The sequence below is a fragment of the Mauremys mutica genome, chromosome 1, assembly GCF_020497125.1.
Source record: "Mauremys mutica isolate MM-2020 ecotype Southern chromosome 1, ASM2049712v1, whole genome shotgun sequence".
NCBI lineage: Eukaryota > Metazoa > Chordata > Testudines > Geoemydidae > Mauremys > Mauremys mutica.
The window spans coordinates 104,807,857-104,831,516 of record NC_059072.1 but is presented as its reverse complement, the minus strand read 5'-3'; the positions used below and the strand labels follow the sequence as shown (position 1 = coordinate 104,831,516).

The 23,660-nt window shown below is 42.6% G+C and overlaps 1 protein-coding gene across 6 annotated transcripts in view; it reads left to right on the top strand.

Moving 5' to 3' along the window:
* The window catches only part of BRAF (B-Raf proto-oncogene, serine/threonine kinase), a 136,582-nt gene that overhangs the window by 52,433 nt on the left and 60,489 nt on the right, over positions 1-23,660 (top strand). For all 6 annotated transcript variants that reach the window (XM_044989354.1, XM_044989370.1, XM_044989360.1 and 3 more), the window contains exon 3: positions 2,668-2,931. In XM_044989354.1, the coding sequence (XP_044845289.1) occupies positions 2,668-2,931 (264 nt within the window). The remainder of the gene's footprint in view (positions 1-2,667; positions 2,932-23,660) is intronic.

Here is a 23,660-nt window from a genome sequence, read left to right as displayed (position 1 = left end):
TGTGACTAATAGTTTAAAGTCTAACAGGCCCTGTTCCTGTTCCCATTAAAAGTTAATGAGTTTTTTCCATTGACTTTGGTGGGAAGGAGCCCAAAGTTAGTTTACCAATGTCTGTCACTTACATTCAAGTGACTTATCTATAAAGTATAACTTGGGTTTGCAATAGTAATATCTTAGGTTGCCAGAATAAACATTCTGCGTATTTTGAAAAGTATGTGTAATTTTGTCCAGGAACTAAGTTAAACCCACAAATATCTTGCAGCGATGTGATACTGTCTGTGTTACGAAACATTATTTCAGCTAATGTTTATGAAAAAAGGAAGTAAGAATAGATTTGGAAAAGTATATTGGCAAAACTATAGTAGAAGCTTGTGACTTTTAACATTTGTTTGGCTTAAGATAATTCTCTGCGTATAACTTACTGGAATTATATATGGAAAAAACATTCCACTTTCCTGGAAGTAGGAGAGAAACTTGTATTAAAAGCTGATCTTCTATAGACAGAGCCAATTCTTCCCTCAGTTACACCTGAGTAAATCTGAGGTAACGGTTTTTGACAATGGAGTATAATTTAGGGCAGAATTTGGTGTCTGTTTGTGAAGCGCTAGACCCTTTTCTGGTGTATAAAGATTATATCATTTCCTTTTCAGTTTTTCTGGGTTCTCTTTGAGATTTAATATTTGAATTTGATTGTTTTTTCTCACAACTTTTCTTCTTAATCCCAGAGTGAATTCGTAATTCTTTGTACTCTGAATTTGTGACATCATTTCTATGCCAGACTGACATCTCCATCTTGAACAGTTGGTAAATGCTGATAATGAGGAAGAGGAAGACTGTTTGCTCAATAAAGGCAGAGTGGTTAGCTGAACCTGCAAATGCAGTTGTGAAGGCGAAATACAAAAATGACAAAATGGAGTGCTAATAACAGGCTCATTGAAAGTGTTATTTTTTTCTCTCCAGTGAATGCTAATGGCTTCTCCACACATGGGTGTTGGACTCCAAAATCTTTAAGATGTTCTGTTAGTTCAATTGTAAAACATTTCTGATGATAAAAAAATTAAGACCAATTCATCACATTAAAATTACTATAAAATCAATTGGAGGAAGTTTATAGCTAGAAAACATTGCGTATGAAAAGGACAAATGGATTTAAGTTGGAAATGTGTTAATGTTTCTATAACAAGGAAGCCCCTCTAATAGTCAAAGCAGGCAGTATGCACCTTGACATCAGTCTTGACATCTTGTGTGGAGGATAAAGGGGAAAACTTCTGCCCTCTTCAGCTATTTAGATGGCAAGCTCTTGGGGGCAGAGATCTATCTTAGTTTGTCTGTAAAATGCAGTGCATACACTTGTGTATATTTTTTTTAAACCTCCAAATTCAGAGAATCATTGTAACTAATCTGAAAGTTTTTAATGTTAGTATTAACTAACACCCCCAACAGAAACACTTCTGGTGATGTGGCTGCAGAGTTCAACATTCTAGATGAAAATAAAGCTAGGCTATTGATAGTCTATATTTTGGTTGAAAATGCGTCTGATTGCAGGTATCATATTTGTTCTGAGCGTTTCTTGTCTTCATCTGGCTGGAAAATCAACAGCACAATGAGTGATTTTTCCTCTCTTGTGTCTGTGTATTAAAACACATTTTTTTATAGCCAGACTTAAAAACTATGTTATTCAAAGGATAGTGTGCTGTTTTTCAACTAAGGGACACTGTCAAATAGTTTTGGATTCAAATTTTGAGCCAGCTTTAATTATCTGGTGGAAATGCACTGGATTCAAAATATTTAACTTGTCACACAGTTACCAAATACCATCTTTTAAAAATTGTTTTATGTCCTGGCAATTGTTTGTCCTCCTGAAAAGCCCTTCAACTTGAGTGCACTTTCTAACTAAAACTGTGTTTTTGAGAGCTGTACTGGCATCCTTGATAATGTAAGTGGGGAGGGATGAGGAGGAGTAAACAGGGTAGCTTGTCAGCCAGCAATGATGAAAAATGTGAGATCAAAACAGGAGCCAAAGACATGCTATTCATGAACCCCTGAAGGGGCATAACAATGTAAAGTGAAAATAAGATTTTTTTTAATTGACACTTTAAAAAAAGAGAGAACCATGTTTAATTTACTGCACAACTAGTCTTAAGGAACTGGCCTGTAGTTATTAGCAACTTTTCAAGTTAGTATTTCTCCATAATAATGAAATACTAAAATGTGTATACTAGAGATGAAAACTTCTCTTTCCCCCTTCATTCTTACACTGCACATGTTTGGTTTTGGTTCCAACCGAGTAACCAGTTTGTAGCATAGTTCAGTGAAGTAACCAGCAAACTTTGTTAAAGCTCATTATTTAAGTTGCCTGTTTTAGGTACAACAGTATCTTTAGAGCATTTAATTTGGAGTTGATAGTCATGATGGTTTTTATATCCCATCAAAAGATGAGGTATTGGTTCAGTATCAGCTTGGCTTAACAAATCAATAGCAATGTCCTGTATTTCCTGTTGGTTTTTTTTCCCCATCTCCTATCCCAGAACTTATCAGGCCTAATTTTGTGTAACTTGAATCTTCTGTAATTACAGCCTAAAGTGTTATGGCTACAGATTCACACTCAATGCAGCGTATGCACCCAAGATGCCTAACTGATTTTAAATAACTTTTTCCCCTCTACAGGCCTATGAAGAGTACACCAGCAAGCTAGATGCTCTACAACAAAGGGAACAGCAGTTATTGGAATCCATGGGGAATGGAACTGATTTCTCTGTCTCCAGCTCAGCTTCAACAGACACAGTTACATCATCTTCCTCCTCTAGCCTCTCTGTAGCACCTTCATCCCTTTCAGTTTATCAGAACCCCACAGATATGTCACGGAATAACCCCAAGTCTCCACAAAAACCTATTGTTAGAGTCTTCCTACCCAACAAACAGAGGACAGTGGTGAGTCAGCCCTGCATACATGCTCATAACCTTAATTTTTTGTGCATCTGTCCCCCTCTTTCCATGTTTTTGAATCAAACCTGAAAGCCAAAAAATGTATCTGTGGACGTATGAAAGCAAAAAGTGTAATGTAATTCTTGTATTCTGCCAGAGTCTGTTGGTTATTTCAACTTGGCTACACATGCTGCTTTGTACGTGTTAACACTGAGGAGATTGATTCTGTTACGTGCAACAAAAGAAGCAAAACTTTAACTTCAAGCAAGATGCAAAAATGGATGCTTAGAATAGTTTTCAAAAATTAAATCTAGGTCAATGAAACAAATATAGTCAGCATAGCTATTTCCCAGATTTCGTTTTGAGTAGTATTGTTTCACTGTATATTTATTCTGGGTGTTGGAGATTAGTGTTATATTTCCATGTAATGTGTATTGCAGGTAACACATTGGTTTCCAGACTGGTCTCTGAACTGCTGGTGGTTTACAAACAGATGGAGGTCATAGTGCTGGTTCTTCTTTGCCTCCAGTTACTTCTACAAGGCATTCCAGGCTCTTCATTACCAAGAGCAGCCTTGGCAGCAGTGAAAGCAGGAAGGGAGCAGGAAGGAAACAAGATAGTGGAGCCAGCCTTTTTTGCATCCACTTGGCTATTGCTACATAGAAGTAGTAGGTGAGGAACTGGCTATCCTGAGACTGTAGCTGCCTGGACTTGCTAATGTAACTGGAATCGCTCATGCTAGAGAAATGTCCAAGGGAGTGGAAAACAAGTACTTGGGTTGTATCTCCAAGGGAGAGGAGGGTCAGACATCAGGGAAGCATGTGTCTGAGATACAGAGAAACAAAACAGATCGGGGGAGAATAAGTACAGAACAAATGTACACAGTTCATTAAGGGCCAGTTGTCAACTTAAATTTCAGGTAGAAGTTTGACTTTTTTAAAGGTAAAATTAAAATAGTTAGAAGTTGTATGCAGCGTTGTAGCCGTGTCGGTCCCAGGATATTAGAGAGACAAGGTGGGTGAGACAATATCTTTTGTTTGACCAACTTCTGTTGGTGAAAGACAAGCTTTCGAGTTCTTGTAGCTCAAAAGCTTCTCTTTCACCAACAGAAGTTGGTCCAATAAAAAAATATTACCTCACCCACCTTGTCTCTCTAATAGTTAAAAGTATCACCTAAATCAGCAGTTCTCAAACTTTTTACAAAAGTGACACACCCAACTGCATTTTGTCTTTCTGGGGGACCCACCATTACTCCAGTTGGTTCCCTTCATCCCCCTTACCCTCATTCTCTCAGTTCTGCCCCCTCCTGCAGCCCCAGCTGGCCACTCTCTCCCCATGACCGACCATGGCCACCATCTCTTTCAGGCTGCTGACTGTCTGCTCACTGGCTCAGGCCGCTTCTTCTGCGCTGCTGCTGTCCAGATCCCATTCCTCAGACTGCTGCCTGCTGCCCAGGGGGAAGTGAGAGCCAGTGTGGGGGGTGGACACCTGTGGTAGGTCGGGGCCTACTATTTGGGAAACACACTGCAAGATTAGAGAAATATTTTCTGTACTTTTTGAACTGTTTACTGCCTTTGACAGTGTTTTGTGTGTAGTCAGTTTTCCTCCCTTTTGTGGGACTTTTGCACACCACCGGTGGAGGAACACTTTTAAAAATAGGAAAACATAATTGTGAAGCCACAAAAAATGGCATGGGGACTCGAACCACTTTTGTACCTGAAACTGCTTTTAACTTTTTAAAATGGACTGTTTAATGCTTAAATTAAAAACAAACAAACAAACAGAAAAAAACCTACAAGAAACTTGGTTGCATTAAGGAGAACTAAAAAAGATATTCTGTGGGTAGTATTTTTTTAAAAATACTTTACTCCAGTTGCTGTAGTTGCCATAAGAATGGTGAGTAATGACTGGGTGGTTCATAAGAAAATATATCCAAGATCTAGTCCATACTAAGGAGGAGTTTGAGTACCTCTGGAAGTGTGCATTTAGTATTTGAAAACTTTGAAAAAGAGCCCAGTGTGTTAATGACCACTATTCATGATATAGTATAACCATCCTTACTGGATGAGTACACTTCCTTGGCCAAAAGTGAAAATGGGAAATATTGATCAATGAGGGATGAGTCATAAATCTGTTACCAAGACCTCTTTGAAGTAAGCTGATTTGTGTACTGTTATAAACAGCTGATCACATTTTATTTGTCCATTGAGTCTATTCTTGCCCTCACGCCCCACTCTCTTAGCCTGTGGTTACCCATGCAGCTCAGCAACACTTTCTAGGCAACTCAGCAGTTGCACTTATAAATGTATTTGTTTACTTTGAGATTTCAATAAAAATGAATTTACTGTTCATGAGAGCTGCTGGACTGATCACTCTGGTGAATTAAGTTCTTATCTACAGAGCGTACAACAGACACAGTTGTAGTATAAGCTTCACCCACCTCAGTTCTTTTCTAAAGGTGAAGATAGTTCAGCCTTTGTCTGTTCAGTCCTGTATGCATCATCTGAAACCAGCAACAAGATGCCAATTGATGTCAGTTATGAATATGACTTTTGTGATTTACATATTTGTTCCTTGGAAATTGGATAAACACTAAAAGTTCAAAATTTAAATCACCAAACACCTATTGGATAGTAAGCCTTTTAGTCACTTCAGCATACATGAGCCAGAATACAACCAGTGACTTAGAGGCAAAAGGTTTTATCTTGTTATCCAAAATCCCAATCCAGTTTAAGACTCATAGACTTTAAGGTCAGAAGGGACAATCATGATCATCTAGTCTGACCTCCTGCACATTGCAGGCCACAGACCCTCTCACACCCACTCTTGTAATAGACCCATAACCTCTGGTTGAGTTCGTGAAGTTCTCAGATTATGATAAAGACTTAAAGTTACAGAGAATCCACCATTTACACTAGTTTAAATCTGCAAGTGACCTGTTCCCCATGCTGCAGAGGAAAGCAAAAAAAACCCAGGATCTCTGCCAGTCTGACCTGGTGGAAAATTCCTTCCTGACCCCAAATATGGTGATCAGTTAGGTCTTGGCCACATGGCTCAGGGTCTATCAGCCAGATGCCTCAGAAAGAATTCTCTGTAGTAACTCAAGCCTTCCCCCACCTAGTGTCCCATCACTGTCTGTTGGAGATATTTGCCGCTAGCAGTCACAGATCAGCTACATGCCATTGCAGGCAGTCTCATCATACCATCCCCTCCATAAACTTATCAAGCTCAGTCTTGAAGTGGGTTAGGTTTTTTGCCACTACTGCTCCCCTTGGAAGGCTGTTCAAGAACTTCACTCCTCTGAGGGTTGGAAGTTTTCACTTAATTTCAAGCCTAAACTTGTTGATAGCCAGCTTATATCTATTTGTTCTTGTGTCCACATAGGCACGTAACTTTAACTCCTCTTCCTCCGTGGTACTTATCCCTCTGATGTATTTATAGAGAGCAATCTTATCTCCCCTCAGCCTTCTTGTGGTTAGGCTACATAAGCCAAGCTCTTTGAGTCTCCTCTCATAAGGTAGGTTTTCTATTCCGTGGATCATTCTAGTAGCCCTTCTCTGCACCTGTTGCACTTTGAATTCATCTTTCTTAAACACAGGAGACCAGTATTCCGCACACTGTTCCAGATGAGGTCTCACCAGTGCCTTGTATAACAGTACTAACATTTCCCTGTCTGCTGCAAATACCTTGCCTGATGCATCCTAGGACTGCATTAGCCTTTCTCACAGCCTTTTTCAATTCTTCCTGTTTCCTCCATACGTTGCTGATATTAGGAATTTAATGCCGTGTTTGAGTACACAAAACTTAGAGCTAAAGCAAGTCCTGTCATGGAATAAATCCCTTTTATTAATGTACCCCTGGAATAAACACTAATTTTTTCAGCCGTGGCTTTGTCATCTGTACTCTTCTCTACTTATACATTTTACAGTATTTTATGTTCCAAACCTCTCAGTAATTTCAAGTGGCTGTCATTTTAGTAAAAAGAAGCTGCCACAAGAATATCATGCTACCCCTCAAATGTGTATCGGATAAAAGCAAGGATTTAGAATTAGGTTCACCTATTCAGACGTTGACCAATGACAGTTTTAAAGATCCATTTTTTGCACATTCCAAAGCTAGAGATAAGGCCTTTATGTAACTTGAAGAGCAGGGATTCACAACCAGGGGCGGCTCCAGGCCCCAGCACCCTAAGCGCGTGCTTGGGGCGGCATGCCGCGGGGAGGGCGCTCTGCCGGTCGCCAGGAGGGCAGCAGGCAGACCGCCTTCGGCGGCTTGCCTGCGGAGGGTCTGCTGGTCCCGCGGCTTCGGTGGACCTCCCGCAGCTTCGGTGGAGCCGGAGCTGCGGGACCAGCGACCGGCAGAGCGCTCCCCGCGGCAAGCCGCCGTGCTTGGGGTGACGAAATGTCTAGAGCCGCCCCCTGTTCACAATTTTCTATTGATGTAAAGCATTTGTTCATAGAGAAGTGTATTGAGAAAGTGTACCTTAAATAATGACATGATAGAAAAACTATTTAGGGAAATATTTAGTTCTTGAATGTATATTAGTACTGATGTCACTCCAACAAATGCACATTGTAAATGAAATCAGCTTGTCTTCACAACTTTCCATCTGTATTAGTTTGTGCAATTATCTACTTTTTTTTTTAAAGGGGGATTGGAAAAGCCAGTGTCTTTTTCTCTTCAATGTTTGACAGAAACAAAAGCTTGAAAAAATGATTTGGCACATATACAAACTGTGAATGTCTGATGCCACTTCCTCTCCACAGCTGGTCCCCCGGCAATTGGAAGGAATACAATAGTAGTGCACTACTTGTGTTCTGTTAAATAAACTATTCAATAAGTACCAGTGAAATCTGGCAAGAGAGTCCATGGAATGTTATTAAATTAGACCTCATTACTATTTTTTTTTTGTTTATACCATTGGCCCCTACCTGCCTTTACTCTTTACACCGTGATCCATTATAGGAAAGAGAGTATCACTTCCTACATTATTCTCAGTGTTGTTCCTTCTCTGTCCCTATTGTTATCATTTTCTCCTATGTTGCTATTGCCTGCCTGCCCCCCTACCCCCCCAAAAATATCACATTACAGGCATGGTAATGCCTTTAAGGCTCTTCAGCTCTTAAAGTGCAGGGGTACAACCTCTTTGTTTTGCAAGAATAGTGTATATTCTCCAAACTTACAGTACATTGTGTGTAAATATTGAACTTTGTTGGGTTTTAAGAGTATATCTGTTAGTTTGAGTTCAAATTAATTTAAAATAGGACCTACAGGAAAAGTTTCCTCTCTGATCTATCTCCGATGTCTTGCTAACTAAGGTGGATAAAAAACAATGACTAAATAAAAGCATTCTTTAATTATTTTTTTTAAATAAATCTATTTAATTTTAAACTTGTGGCAACCTGTTAGAACCTACAGGGTTGGAACCTGGGACCCTGAGGGTTCTAGGCTGCTGACTCCTACACAGCCACAGGAGCCTTAGGCTGGGCTTCTGTGGGAGGTCCCTGTGAGGCTGGGCTCAGCAGGAAGTACAGCAGGACTGGAGTGGAAGTCCCTTTTGAACCCCTTGATTGTCAAATACCGGTATATAAACCAGGAAGCCGTGAAGGGGAACTCTCTGAGCAACAACATAGACTGTCTGCCCATTTCTGCTCCAGACTCAGCTTTCAGTAGACCCTAGTCTCTGGCTGCCAACCCTGGTTTGTCCTCAACTTAGCTATTTGATTGCGGTCTGTAACCTGGTACCTCACCCCAGTCTCCTGGTAACTTGAGCCTGCCTGACACTTGACTCTGTTTGCCCTTCGGCTCATCTTTTACTCTGACTTCCCAGTACCTGACTCCTGGTCCGATCACTAGGTTCGACTGTCCATGTCCCGGTTGTGACACCACCTATGTTAAGGTGCAAACTTACAATCTATTAAAATAATTTACATTGACTACTTATTATTTTTGTATTTAATGTTTGCAGCTAAGTTTTAAAGTCAAAACCACTGAGCTGCTGGAAGACAGTGGCTAAGCACCTGGAACCAGAGTTTGTTGTAGTCCTAAACCACCTTTTGATAGCAATAGCCTTTTCTGCAAGTGTAGAGAGAATATATTTAGTTTCAGAGTATTCAGCTAGTTCTTTCAAAGTTAAGAAACCAATTGGGAATTGAAAAAGAAGGAAAGTTTGTTTTTTTGATTCCTATCTTTGAATCGAAACTAGGTCTGAGAAGATGAGATCATCTAGTTCTAAAATCTTGAAGGACGTGGTGACCAGAAACAATTATGGTAGTTCAGTTCACTAACTACAGATATTTATTTTGTTTAATAAATCAGTTTTAAATGCAAAACACATTTTGATATTTTTCCCTATGTATCCAGCATAGGTAAGGTAGTTTCATTTAATAAAAATTAAAATGTTGTATTGTGAAAATAGAACTTGACACAAATCCCAAGTAAAGTAATCGTGTAGTAAATAAGAAATGCATCATTCATCATTTTCTAGCAATAAAAAAAGTAAAAATTAAGAGTCTGACTAAAAATAAGTTAAAATATATATTGTATCCTCCTGGTTAACAAGAAGCACCAAATTTAATGTAGAGGGTATACTTGGTTGCAAATCAATGTGTTTTAAGGTTTATTCACCAATGGTAGGGAAATAACTAAGGTACAAATGCAAAACACAATTAAAACTAATGGCTTAATTCATGATTAAAATTGGTGATTTAAATCACTTTGATTTAAACCAATCCACCCTGTTGCTAATAAAAGGCTGGCTTGTTTATACTTTATAGTTAAAACTCATTGCTGGGTAGTGATGAATGCAGGTTTGAAGAAGTTAGGTTGCATTTAAAGTTATTAACAATTATTTTCTCCTATCTCTTTCATCACATTCACAAATAACATAGGTATGTAGGCACAAAATTAGGAAGATCAAGGCACAAAATGAGATTAAACTACCTAGAGACATGAAGAGTAACAACAGAACATTCTACAAATACATTAGAAGCAAGAGGAAGACCAAGGGCAGGGTAGGCCCATTACTCAATGAGGGGGAAAAACAATAGGAGAAAATGTGGAAATGGCAGAAATACTAAATGACTTTTTCAGTTTTCAACAAAAGGTTAGTAGCGTTTGGACATCTATCATAGTGAATGCCAGTGAAAATGAGGTAGGATCAGAGGCTAAAATAGGGAAAGAACAAGTTAAAAATTACTTAGACAAGCTAGATGTTTTCAAGTGACCAGGGCCTGATGAAATACATCCTAGAATACTCAAGGAACTGAGTTAGGCGATATCTAAGCCATTAGCAATTATCTTTGAAAAGTTATGGAAGACAGGAGATATTCCAAAGGACTGGAAAATACAGTGCCAATCTATAAAAAGGCAAATGACTGGGGAATTACAGACCAGTCAACTTAAGTTCAGTATCTGGAAAGATAATGGAGCAAATAATTAAACAATCAATTTGCAAACACCTAGAAAATAAGCTTCCTTATAACTTTCTTTGACAGTGTTATAAACCTTGTGGATGAGGGGGAAGTGGTAGATGTGATATATCTTGACTTTAGTAAGGCTTTTGATACTGTTTCACATGACTTTCTCATAAGCAAACTAGGGAAATACAGTCTAGATGGAGCTACTATAACAAGGGCGGGCAAACTTTTTGGCCTGAGGGCCGCATTGGGTTTGGGAAATTGAATGGATGGCTGGTTAGGGGAGGGGGTTGTGGCCCAGACCCCACCCCTTATCTGCCCTCTTCTCCCCTCCCCCCCCGGGATTCCTGCCCCATCCAACCCCCCTGTTCCCTGACAGCCCCCTGGAACCCCTGCCCTATCCACCCCCCTTCCAGCTCCCTGTCCCCTGACTGCCCCCTGTTGCCCCCATCCAACCCTCCCTCTCATTCCTGATGGCCCCCCCCGGGGCCACCCCTTCCTCCCTGTCCCCTGACTGCCCCCCATCGCTCCATCCAACCCCCTCTGCTCCTTCCTGATTGCCCCCCTGGCACCCCTGCCCCATCCAACTCCCGGTTCCCTGCCCTCTGACCACCCTGACCCCTATCCACACCCCTGCCCACCTCCCTGAACTCCCCTGCCCTCTATCCACACCCTCCCCCCCACTCCCTGCCCCCTTACAGTGTTGCCTGGAGCACCGGTGGCTGGCGGCGCTACAGCCGCAGCCCCAGTAACTCGCAGCCCCACTGCCCAGAGCATTGCACCGGCAGTAGGGTGAGCTGAGGCTGCGGGGGAGGGTGAACAGCAGGGGAGGGGCTGGGAGCCGGCCAGCTTCCCCGGCTAGGAGCTCAGGGGCCAAGCAGGAGGGTCCAATGGGCCGGATGTGGCCCACGGGCCATAGTTTTCCCACCGCTGTACTATAAGGTAGGGTGCCCAGATAGCAAGTATGAAAAATCGGGACAGTGTGTGTGGGATAATAGGCACCTATATAAGAAAAAGGCCCAAATATCAGGACTGTCCCTATAAATCGGGACGTCTGGTCACCCTACTATAAGGTGGGTGCATAACTAGTTCAAAAACCATTTCCAGAGAGTAATTATCAGTGATTCACAGTCGTGCTGGAAGGGCATATGGAATGGGGTCCTGCAAGGATCAGTTCTGGGTCTGGTTCTGTTCAATGTCTTCATCAATGATTTAGATAATGGCATAGAGAGTACATTTACAAAGTTTGTGGACGATACCAAGCTGGGAGGGGTTGTAAGTGCTTTGGAGGATAGGATTAAAATTCAAAATGATCTGGACAAACTGGAGAAATGGTCTGAAGTAAATAAGATGAAATTCAATAAGGACAAATTCAAAGTACTCCACTTAGGACGGAACAGTCAGTTGCACACATGCAAAATACGAAATTACTGCCTACCAAGGAGTACTGCGGAAAGGAATCTGGGGGTTGTAGTGTATCAGAAGCTAAATATGAGTGAACTGTGTAACACGGTTGCAAAGAAAAGCAAACACCATTCTGGAGTGTATTAGCAGAAGTATTGTAAACAAGACAGAAGAAGTAATTCTTCCATGCTGATTAGGCCTTAACTGGAGTATTGTGTTCAGTTCTGGGCATCACATTTCAGGAAAGATGTGGAGAAATTCGAGAAAGTCCAGAGAAGAGCAATAAAAATGATTTAAAGGTCTAGAAAAGATTACCTATGAGTGAAGATTGAAAAATTGGTTTTGTTTAATCTGGAAAAGAGGAGACTGAGGGGGGACATAACAGTTTTCAAGTACATAAAAGGTTGTTACAAGGAGGTGGGAGAAAAATTGTTTTCCTTAACCTCTGTGGTTAGGACAAGAGGCAATGGGCTTAAACTGCAGCAAGGGTGGTTTAGGTTGGGCATTAGGAAAAACTTTCTGTCAGGGTAGTTAAGCACTAGAAGAAATTGCCTAGGGAGGTTGTAGAATCTCAATCAATGAAGATTTTTAAGAGCAGATAAGACAAACAGTTGTCAGGGATGACCTAGATCAATGGTTCTCAAAGTTTAGCAACCTGAGGACCCCCATTTTGATTTAAATTTTTGGGGGGATTGCCAACCCCCCCCCCACACACACACACACTCAGCCCTTGCCCTGCCCCCTTCACCAAGGCCTCTCCCCTGCCCACTCAGTCCATACACCCTTCCTCCATTGCTGGCCCTCCCTCCCTCTTTCACCAGAGTGAGGCAGGCAGGGATTTGGGGTGCAGGAGGGTGTGCAGGCTTTGGGAGGGGGGTTGGGTGTGGGAGGTGGTGTGGGGTGCAAGGAGTTTGGGTGCAGGGTGCAGGCTCTGGTTGGGCAGCGCTTACCTTGGGCAGCCCTGAAAAAGACCTGCACATCCCTCTAGCAGCGGCTCCTGGGTCGGGGAGGGAAGGGGTCTCCGCACGCTGCCCCTGCCTTCAGGTCCTGACTCTGCAGATCCCATTGGCCGCAGTTTCCGGCCAATGGGAGCTGGGGAGTCAGTGCTCGAGGCGGGGGCAGCATGCGGAGACCCCCTGCTCCCCCTCCCCTAGGGACATGCTGGTCACTTCCAGGATCGACACAGAGCTAGGGCAGGTAGGGAGTCTGCCTTAGCCCCACTGCACCACCAGACTTTTGGTGTGCAGGTGGCGCTGGGAGGGAGAGGGAGAAGTTGATCAGCGGGGCCTGCGGACCCCCTGGGGTATCTTCAGGGACCCCCTAGGGGTCCACAGACCCCAGTTTGAGAAATGCTGGTCTAAATAATATTTAGTCCTGCCATGAGTGTAGGGAATTGGTCTAGATAACTTCTTGAGGTCCTTTCCAGTCCTACAATTGTATGATTCTGTGATTCATTCTCCAGCAGATAAGGTAATGCTACATATTAATATTAGTCTCCTCACCTAACACAAGACTTTATTGATGACCTTATACTTTCTCTAGGATTCTTGAGTATGTCTTCACACCACTTTAAAGTGTAATTATAGCAGGGGTAGGCATATCCCTGCTAGCTTTGATCTAACTAGCCCAGGTAACAATACTATAGCATAGGCAGGGTGGCATGGACTAGTGACCAGAGTTTAAGCCACCTGGGGAACCAGAGTATGTACATGGGTTGGTAGTCCATGCCATCACATCTACCCTACTGTTACCCACGCTAGCTAGATTAAAGATAGAATGAGTATGCCTGTGTGTGCTACAGTCACACCTTTTAGAGTGACCCATCAGATGGTTAATGTGTGTGCGTGTTAAAGCTGAACATTTGCTTACTGAAGTTTTGTATTATGCTGCCGGGAAGGTTAAGGTGTGTTGGACTGGAGGATGAAGAAGGTTCCTTGTGGGGGGGAAAAAAGGAGTCAGTCACCATCGGTGGAAATACGCTGTATGGTTGAGAGGTCCTATAATTTACCGAATTTTTGCTTTTATCATTTTGCGTTGGGGGGAGATTTTGCACTTAACTAAACTTAATCCCTTTCAGATAGATTTTGTTTATGGAATATACACTGTGCCTCTTCTAATTCATGCCATCAATTTCTTTCAACTCTGTCCACCTCCATTCTAACACCTATAGCCCTTGAGAGATCCATTCCTGGGGCCTGGAAACTTTACCAGACAACTTGAGCCTGATCCATTAGTCAGTGAAGACAGTGGAAGGACTCCTGCTGACTTCAGTGGTAGACACTTGGGGACAGATCAACGTTCCTAGCCTCAGAATGAAATGAAAGACATAAGGCCCCATTGTCAAAGCCAACTGCTTCCCCCTCCTCCTGCCAACCTCAAACTGCTGGAAATGGGTGAAGCTGCTACATTTCAAACCAGCAGTGATGTCTGTGAAACTTACTTGAGACCTCCAATTCTCCCCCCCGTTGCTTTTAGTCTGAATTTGAAGTCTTGTCTCCTTTGCTTCAGCCTCCTTTGGCTACTGGAAGGAGGACGGAACAATTTTTTCTCACTCCATTTCTGCCTTTTATTCCTCCTTTTATTCTCTTGGCTTCTGCAAGGGTACTTGGATGTCTAAATTCTACCTTCCCCATGTTGCTACATGGTTCTGTCTAACAAGTAGCTCCAGTGCCTCCTGCCCTTGCTGCTGCCCATAGTTTTCACTCTTTTCTGCTTGGGAAAAGCTTATCAGAATCAGAGTCACTTGGACTGTCTATCTGCAGATTTAGGACAGTTCTACCTCCATTTACGTTCAGTTTATGTTTGGAAAATTTTCTTCAACTGTAAGGAATAGAAACTTTTTTTGTAATGAAAGCTTAGATTTTGCAGACCATATTTTGGTACAGAAAAAGCTTTCTGTTAATCACAGATTAGTGTGGTTTCTCATGGTACTTGTTGAAGATGATCTGCATAGTAATCATTGCACACTTACACCCATAAACCTTTAACACACCACCATTTTGTGTGTATATAAATATCATGGGTTTCTGTATTTAAAATAACACAAGTTAATCACAACAACAAAGGCAATGCAATATATACAAAATACCAGGCAACATGGGACTGTTTCCCAGACTTTTTCTTTTATCCCCAAGGCATTTAGTAATTCCAAAAACTAAATAGGAGTGTGAGTGCTGTTCTGCATAGGGACAACAGTGTTTGTTACTCAGAGTTCTGACTTTTGTCATACCTGTCTCTAAATTAGAACACCAACCCTGTAATTACAGTAAAAGGACCATTTGATTTGCTCCTCTTCCCTGGGGGTGTGAAAACTGGGAGAACCAGATCTTACTTTTTGCTAGTACCTAAGTGATTGACATAGTAGGCTAATTTTATGCAGTACATAGTTGGATCCTTTCTGCTATTCTGTTCCTAAATATCTTTGAGCAAGCTTTAGGTAATTGTTATCCATAATATATTTGTCCTATTTTGCCTCTAGATTTGCATATTGCTTTCTGCAATCTGTGTTCTGAGTTTGATACGCCTCAAAGTTTGCAAACTGTAACCATTGAGTTTCTACAGGCATTCAAGTAGTCCTACTGGTTTCACCTGTCAAGTGTGAGGAACACTTCCTTCTTGGAAGTTTCAGACAGTTGAATAAACTAGTTTCTTACCACTACTCACCTTCTTTTTGACTGGCAGAACCTAATGGGATTAATCCAATTACAACTACCCACACATTTATCAATCAAATATTGAAAATGGAGTTCTTGTGCAGTCTGTGGCAATGAAGACTTACAAAATGGATCTGAATACTGTTGGTTCTAATTTACGTGATATGTATAATGTGAACATATTGGGTAAAATGCATCAGTAAGTTCCAGAGAAATGTATTGATCTTACTGCAGTAATCCTTCAGTAGATCTTATACTGTCAATCGATCCAGGCTTCTCCTTAGTCCCTTAGGGGTTCCTGTACTTCTTACACATTGGGCAATCCAGTTCTTCCATCGATAGTAGTTGCTCACTAGTTGTAGTAATTCTTCCCAGGTGATGCCAGTTCATTCAATATCTTCTGTTACTGACTTCTGACAGTTCTTCCTTGGCCTTCCTCTGTTTTCCTTTCCTTCCTTGGGTACCCAATTGAATGCTTGCTTAACATGTTTGCCATTTTCCATATAGTGTAAATGTCCCAGCCACCTGAGACTTCTTTCTTTGATATTTTCTTTCCATAAAATGTGTAATACCTTCCTCAGCCATCTGTGATGGGCAGCCTCCACTCTCTTTTTGTTAGCCACCTCTCTACTCCATACAGTAGCATGCAAAGTATAATCACATCATATAATCTGGCCTTTAGTTTGGTGTGGAGACCTCTGTATGAACAGATGTTGTTCATCCTTCTAAAAGTAGTGTTTGCTTTTCCTAATTTTGTATGAATATCTTTATCATTGCCACCTTCAAATGTCATCACACTTGCCAGATAATAGAACTCTTCTACCTGTTTGATTTCTTTTCTGTGTACACTCTTGCATCTATTGTGCATTTTCTTATCTTCATAATCTTAGTTTTCTCTATTTTTATTTTCAATCCAATTTTTGCTGCTTCCTGTTCTACCTCTGATGTAAGTGAAATCATTCCTTTCCACATTATACTTAGTACAGTAATGTTGGTAGCAAACTCAAGGTTGTGTAATTCATCTCTGCACACCCATTGTACACCAACATGCCTTTTGTTGCCCACTTTATCACCCAGTCTGTTGCTAACACAGAGGATTGGTATTTAACATGCACTCTTGTCTAACTCCAGTCACAGTATTGAACCACTCAGCCAGGCCTATATCCGATCTGATTGCATGTCTGCTTCCATCATATACATGCCTTATGATGTTGATCAGCTTGCCTGGTATCCCACAGCTTCTAGCCATGTTTCACAGGGTCTCTCTGTGGACACTATTGAATGCTTTCTTAAAGTTGATTAAGATGGGTTTTTGCCAAACAGTAGCGTTTTTGATTATCTGTCAAAGAGTGAATATTTGTTCACAGCCTGATCTATCTGGATAATTGCTGCATAGGTTTGAGAGAAATGCCAAAGCTAAGTTAGAAATAGAAGAGGGACCATTAACATCTGATGAAATTAAAACCGCTGTCAAAGATTACAAACGGAAAAGCCCCTGAGGTTGATAGAATTTAAGCAGAGGTACTCAAGGTAGCAGGCAAAATTCTGGTTGAGCAGCTAGCAAAACTCTTAAATGAAATATGGGTGAAAGCACAGGTGCCAAAAGACTGGAAAATGGTATCAGCGTGGTATTGCCAAAAAAGGGTGATCTTAATGCACGAACTGGAGAGGTACTGCTATCAACCCTGGGTAAAGTGATGGCTATCGTTAAGCCGAATAGAATGAAGAAGGCAGTGGATGGAATATTATGAGATTGCTGGATAACTAAACTCAAATAACTCAGAGTACGAATAAATGGTCATTTTTCATCATGGCAAAAGGTTAACTGTGCGGTGCCTCAGTTCATCAATAAGACTTATTTAACATATTTTAAAAAAAAAGAGGAGTCCTTATGGCACTTTGGTCTCTAGGACTCCTTGTTGTTTTTTCTGATATAGACTAACATGGCTACCACTCTGAAACCTGTTAGCATATTTATTAATTTCTCAAAAGGAGCTGAGGAGTGAAATGAAATTTATACTTGGCACAAAATTTAGGTACTTCAGATCTGGGGAAGACTGTGAGGAAAGCCTCTTGAGAGGGGCCTAACTGAGCTATGTGAATGGGTAATGTGAATGGCAGCTGACATTCAGTGTTGTTAAATCCACAGTAATGCACACGGGAGGGAAAAATATGAATTACTCCTACCATACTGGGATCTTATTAATGGTATTGGCTCACCAAATGGACCTGGGTATCATTGGGACAGCTGAATGAAGATCTGGAATGTGTGCAGCTGTGGTTCAGCCCCCCCCCCCCCAAGAAAAACCCCAAACAAAAAAAAAAAACCCAAACCCATCGCATGTTAGGTTGCAGAATGAATGACATGAAGACATGGCAGCTATCAGCAATCAGTTCCAGACGTGAGGGGCCTGTGGTGTGCTTTGCTCTTATAGGACTCTAACACCATTCTATTGTACTGAACTACTCCTGGGTTTTCCTACACCTTTGGCACCATAAAATATTCCCTTCTATTAAACAAATAACTGCTTCATGATGACCATGTGGAAGAACCATCACTAATAATTGATTCCACTATCTATAAATAGCTCAGAAGCATGATTAATGGAATGTTAAATCTTGCAAAGCAGATCAGTTCTTTTCAGCTTTGCTTTGGAAGAGGGTTTGTGTCACTGCAATGGAACAATTCCCCCATACTCTTTTTGTGAATATTGATGCTGTTTTAATAATTTATTTTCTTAAACTACTGCTTTTGCTGGAGGTTAGAACATAAAGGCTGACCCCAAGATCCAATGGGGAAAAGCTGCCTTCCTTCTAATTTTATGGAGGACATTTCTGTATGTTTCCTCTGTTTCACATAGTGTTCAAAACCCTTACTTTTTATTTTAACAGGGAGCAGTCAATTTTACCCTGCACCGCTGTTAACAGATGATTGGCTAAATGTCCTGTGAACAGCTCTGGATAAGAAATAAATGCCCACTGGATCTCAGATTTGGGGTTTTAGCAAGAAAACAGCGGAAAGTTTTGAAGGCAGAAGTAGTTAGGAAAGGTATTGCTTAAAGTATCTCCCCACCTTCCCAAAAGACAAACACCTGGTCTAATATGAACTGAATTTTGTATGACTAATAAATGTTAGTGTCACACCATTTTACAAGAAAGAATCCATGGCTTTCCCATGTGTTGAAAATTTGGCAAGATATAACTTTCTAACTAGTACTTCCTAGTGATATTTCAAAATAGACTCCACCACTTATAATATCCCAGATATAACTAATTCCACAAGATGTACGGTACTAAAATATATAAAATTTGACAAAACCGAGCTAACATTGTTTATACAATTTCATGAGAAATATAAATTTAGAAAAACAGGCCTTGTATTTAAAAATATCATAGAGTCGTAGAAGATAAGGGTTGGAAGAGACCTCAAGAGGTCATCTAGTCCAACCTCCTGCTCAAAGCAGGACCAACCCTAACTAAATCATCCCAGCCAGGGCTTTGTCAAGCTGGGCCTTAAAAACCTCTAAGGATGGGGATTCTATCACCTCCTTAGGTAACCCAGTCCAGTGCTTCACCACCCTCCTAGTGAAGTAGTTTTTCCTAATATCCAACCTAGACCTCCCCCACTGGAACTTGAGACCATTGCTCCTTGTTTTGTCATCTGCCACCACTGAGAACAGCCTAGCTCCATCCTCTTTGGAACCCCCCTTCATGTAGTTGAAGGCTGCTATCAAATCTCCCCTCACTCTTTTCTTCTGCAGACTTTAGAAGCCCAGTTTCCTCAGCCTTTCCTCATAAGTCATGTGCCCTAGCCTCCTAATCATTTCTGTTGCACTCCACTGGACTCTCTCCAATTTGTCCACATCCTTTCTGTAGTGTGGGGCCCAAAACTGGATGCAATACTCCAGATGTAACCTCACCAGTGCCTCGATCTGCTGGCAGTGCTCCTACTAATGCAGCCCAATGTGCCATTAGCCTTCTTGGCAACAAAGGCACACTGTTGACTCATATCCAGCTTCTCATCCACTGTAATCCCCAGGTCCTTTTTTGCTGAACTGCCACTTAGCCAGTCGGTCCCCAGCCTGTAGCAGTGCTTGGTATTCTTCCATCCTAAGTGCAGGACTCTGTCAAGCACTTGTCCTTGTTGAACCTTATCAAATTTAGAAATAGTTTGAAATTACAAGATAGTTAGATCTCTGGTAAAAAATAAATAGCCAGACTGCGTGCACTTTTTTTCTACAGAACTTCAGGTCAACATTGACACCATAAAGTTAAATTGGGAAAAAGAAATGAGCCAGCAGCTCACTCCTGAGGGTTGGAGGAAGACTGTACAGCTGACAGTGGCTGGCATTATAACTTCTCTCTCTTGGAGTGAATACTAGTAGAAATTTTGATTCTTCTTGGAGTCTTGGTCCTTATTGTATTCCACTGAGGGCTATGTGTATGCACCATGTGCCTGGAGCTGGAGCTCTTGAAAGTAGTACTGTTCGGCGATCCACACATGTGTCCTGTGCTGCCTTGTGGTCTCACCCAAGGTGATAAAGGGCACAAGTGGCTGCCAGCATCTCCAGTTCCTTCTCACCGCTGCATGGTCTGAGTTGGAGCTCCTCTTGTCCTTGTAACACACTTTCCAAAACTTTTCAGAACTGTCCTTAGTACTGTTCGTAGTTTAGATTTGTTATTCTGGAATTTTTTTATTTTGTTTTGTTTTCTGTTCGATTCTTCCTTTTTGTATCTGATTTAGGACTTGGCTTCAGTGGTGCTTCCCACCAAACTTTACCCTCCCCGTACCTGGGCCTGGATACTGGATTATGCCAAAGATGCAGGGGCTCAAAACCTGTGCGTACTGCCCTTGCTTGTTTTCCTCAGTGACGAGCACCAATGCTGTTTGTGCTGCATGGGGGAAGCCCACATCATGTCTGGGTGCAGTATCTGCCTTTCCTTTCCTGTCCGTACTTGGGAGATCTGGACTCTCCACCTCAGGAAATACCTTATGGAAGCAGCCATGGGACTGGCATCGGATGCTGTCCAGGGAACCCCCCCATACATCAGCGTGAAGAGCACCCCACTACTGAGGAGCCTCCATCAAGCTCCATGAATACCCGTGCTAAGGACCCTGCATTGGGGCCGAACTAAGGAAGCATGCCCATAAGCATGGCAGTAAGTCTTCCTCCAAGTCTAAGAAGGACTCTGCACCATCCATGGGTACTGTCCACGAAGGAACCACACATTCTAAGTCTCACAAGACCGAGAAATGGCTGCACAGATTGCCAGATCCACTAGTAATGACTATGGACATGTCGACTCCGCCAGCATTCCAAGAACAATCAGTCTCCAGACAGACACAGTTCCTGATACTGACTCCTCCAGCAGAACAGATACCATTGACCCCTGGGAGACTAGGAAGCACCTCGGGTTCCCACGAGTTATTCACACTAGAGGGACTACAGTCTCCATGACCCTCGATCCAATCAACAGGTCAAAGGGACCCTTCCCCCGCTATGTTCCTGCTGCATACCGTTCTGGTGGTTCCAACCGCACCGCCATTTGGTGAGGTTTCTGACTCCTCTGATTCAGACGATACGGCTGTCCGACATGGTCTACCGCTCCCATTCTGGAAGCACAAGTACCAGAAGGCTCTGATGGCACTGTGGCAGTTCCCCACCTTGCCTTACCTGCAGAGTTGGTATCGGTACTGTGGTCAGAAGCTATGCAACAGCAGGGTAAACCGAGCTGGCCATACTGCAGCTTGTGGCCCCCATACACAATCTCCGAACGATCCCACTTGGATCAGGAAGACTCCCCCACTTCACCATCACAACTCTTGTTAGGTAGGTATTCCGACATAGCGTTGGATGACACGCTGATTAACCTGATTCTTATGGTACCAACAAATCCGGAGAGACATCCCTCATCTTCTCCAGACACAGCCACTTCTTCAGCCCCTCCTCCCCACTGGACAACTATAGCCAGTTCCAGGAATTGCTGCGGAGAATAGCCAATACCCTGGAAATTTCCTGAGAGGAGGTACAAGGCAGTCAACACTAGCTTCTTGACATCTTGCATACTTCAGTACCAGCAAGGGTGGCCCTACCAATCAACGATGCCATCTTCCAACCAGCATGCACTGTATGGCATACCTTGTCCACGTGTGCACCCACCCCAGAAGGGTCTGAGAAGAGATACTATGTCCACACCAAAGGGCCCGAGTTCCTGTTCTTTCATTCTCCACCAAACTCATTGGTTATCCAGGTGGCTTCAGAGTGTGGAGGGCAACTCCCATTCATGGTCAGCTGCAAAGTTTCTGCACTGACAATTTGGACATTCCTGGAGCTACTGAGCCAACACAACAGCAGACTCAGACACCCCAACCTGCACACTCTCTTCATCTGATGGCTTGGTTTTTGGATGGACACCTCCACTAGCACAGGAATGCTCACTGGCAGTGCAAGATGTCCTCTAAAGCAGCAGGAAGGAGTCCACAAGATTCTCCTATCGAGCCAAATGGATGCGTTTCACTGCCTAGGCTACCCGGAAGGGCCTTGTCCCTGAAGGGGTGGCCATCCCACTACTCTTGGATATTTCCTTAATCTGAGGGACTTGGGACTGGCCCTCAGTTCCATTAAGGTGCATGCAGATACCCTTAGTGCTTTTCACCTGCTAGTGGACGGCCATTCAATCTTTACCCACCTATTAACTGTATGGTTCTGGAAGGGCCTTCTGTGAAAATACCCTCCCATTCAGCCTATTGCCCCACAATGGGACCTTAACCTAGTCCTCACCTTGTTGATGTCCGCCCCCTTCAAATCTATGACCTCATGTTCACTATCTCTCCTTTCCATGAAAGTAATTTTGCTCATCACCATTACATCAGCAAGGAGGGATGGTGAACTAGGAGCCAAGATGGTTAACCTCCCCTTCACCACTTTCCATATAGACCAGGTCTCTTTACAATTTCACCCCAAGTTCCTATCCAAGGTGGTTTCCCAGTTCTACCTCAATAAACCCATACATTTACTTACCTTCTTCCCCAAGCCTTACGCTTCAAATGAGTAAAGAAGGTTCATTCGTTAGATGTTCAAAGGGCATTGGCTTTTTATCTTGATCGGAAAAAGCCCTTTCAGAAATGTCCATGTCTTTTCATTGCCATAGCAGAGAGAATGAAAGGGCAAGCCAGAGAATCTTCAAGTGGGTCTTGGGATTCATTACATGCTGCTATCAGTTATTGGGATGATCCCTGCCTGAAGGGATTCAGGCTTATTCCATGAGAGTGCAAGCATTAACTATAGCTGTACTCCACAAAGTGCCCTTCGCAGTCATATGCAAGGCATCCACGTGGAGTTTGGTACGCCCCTTTCCACACACCACACTGTAATGTATGATTCTGCGACGGACGCTTTGTTCAGAGGAGAAGTCCTCCATTCCACAGTCTCCTCGCACAATCCTCCCACATAGGCATTGCTTGTTAATCACCCTCTCTGGAATTCAATAGGGACCATCACTCGAAGAAGAAAATGAAGTTACTTACCTATAACTGAAGATGTGTGGGTCTGATCTGTATTCCAAACTCTCACTCCTTCCCCTCTGCTCCGGATTCAACAGCTCTGCAGTAGAGAAGGACCTGGACAAGCCAGCGGCCCACTGCATCCTTTATTGCCTCAGGGGAGACCACAAGGTGGCACAGGGCACGTGCGCAGACCACCGAACAGTACTGCTTTCAAAAGCTTCAGCTCTGGGCACGTGGTATATGCACATAACCCTCAGTGGAATACAAATAGGGACCACGCATCTCGAAGAATTTCCCGTTACAGGTAAGTAACCTCATTTTACTTTTGGCATGCCAGTCTTGCAAACAAAATTGACACAGTTCATAGTAAAATACTAAAAGGATACCATGGTGTGTGTCATGATCTGCCTCTTCCTGGGGCCAGGTCTTGTTCAACACCAGTGGCTCTAGGGCACTAACTCTCAGCTTCCTCTCAGGATGCTTGCCTGTGAATATTGGGCGATCCTGGCTGCTTCTCCTAACTCAACTCTCAGGGCCATGTAGATTTCTTCAAAACTACTAATGTCTCTGACTTCTGGGTTTGAAAAACCACTCAACTTTTATTTAACCTGATTAAACATAAAAGAAACATAACAATAGCTTTCAGTAACCCTTTTGTTTCTTGCTCCCAGAGGGAAAACCTAATCTTATAAGAGCCCTGCAGTGCTTCCCTTCCTGATCGCCTCTCTGATCCTGTTCCCTCTCCTCATGAGC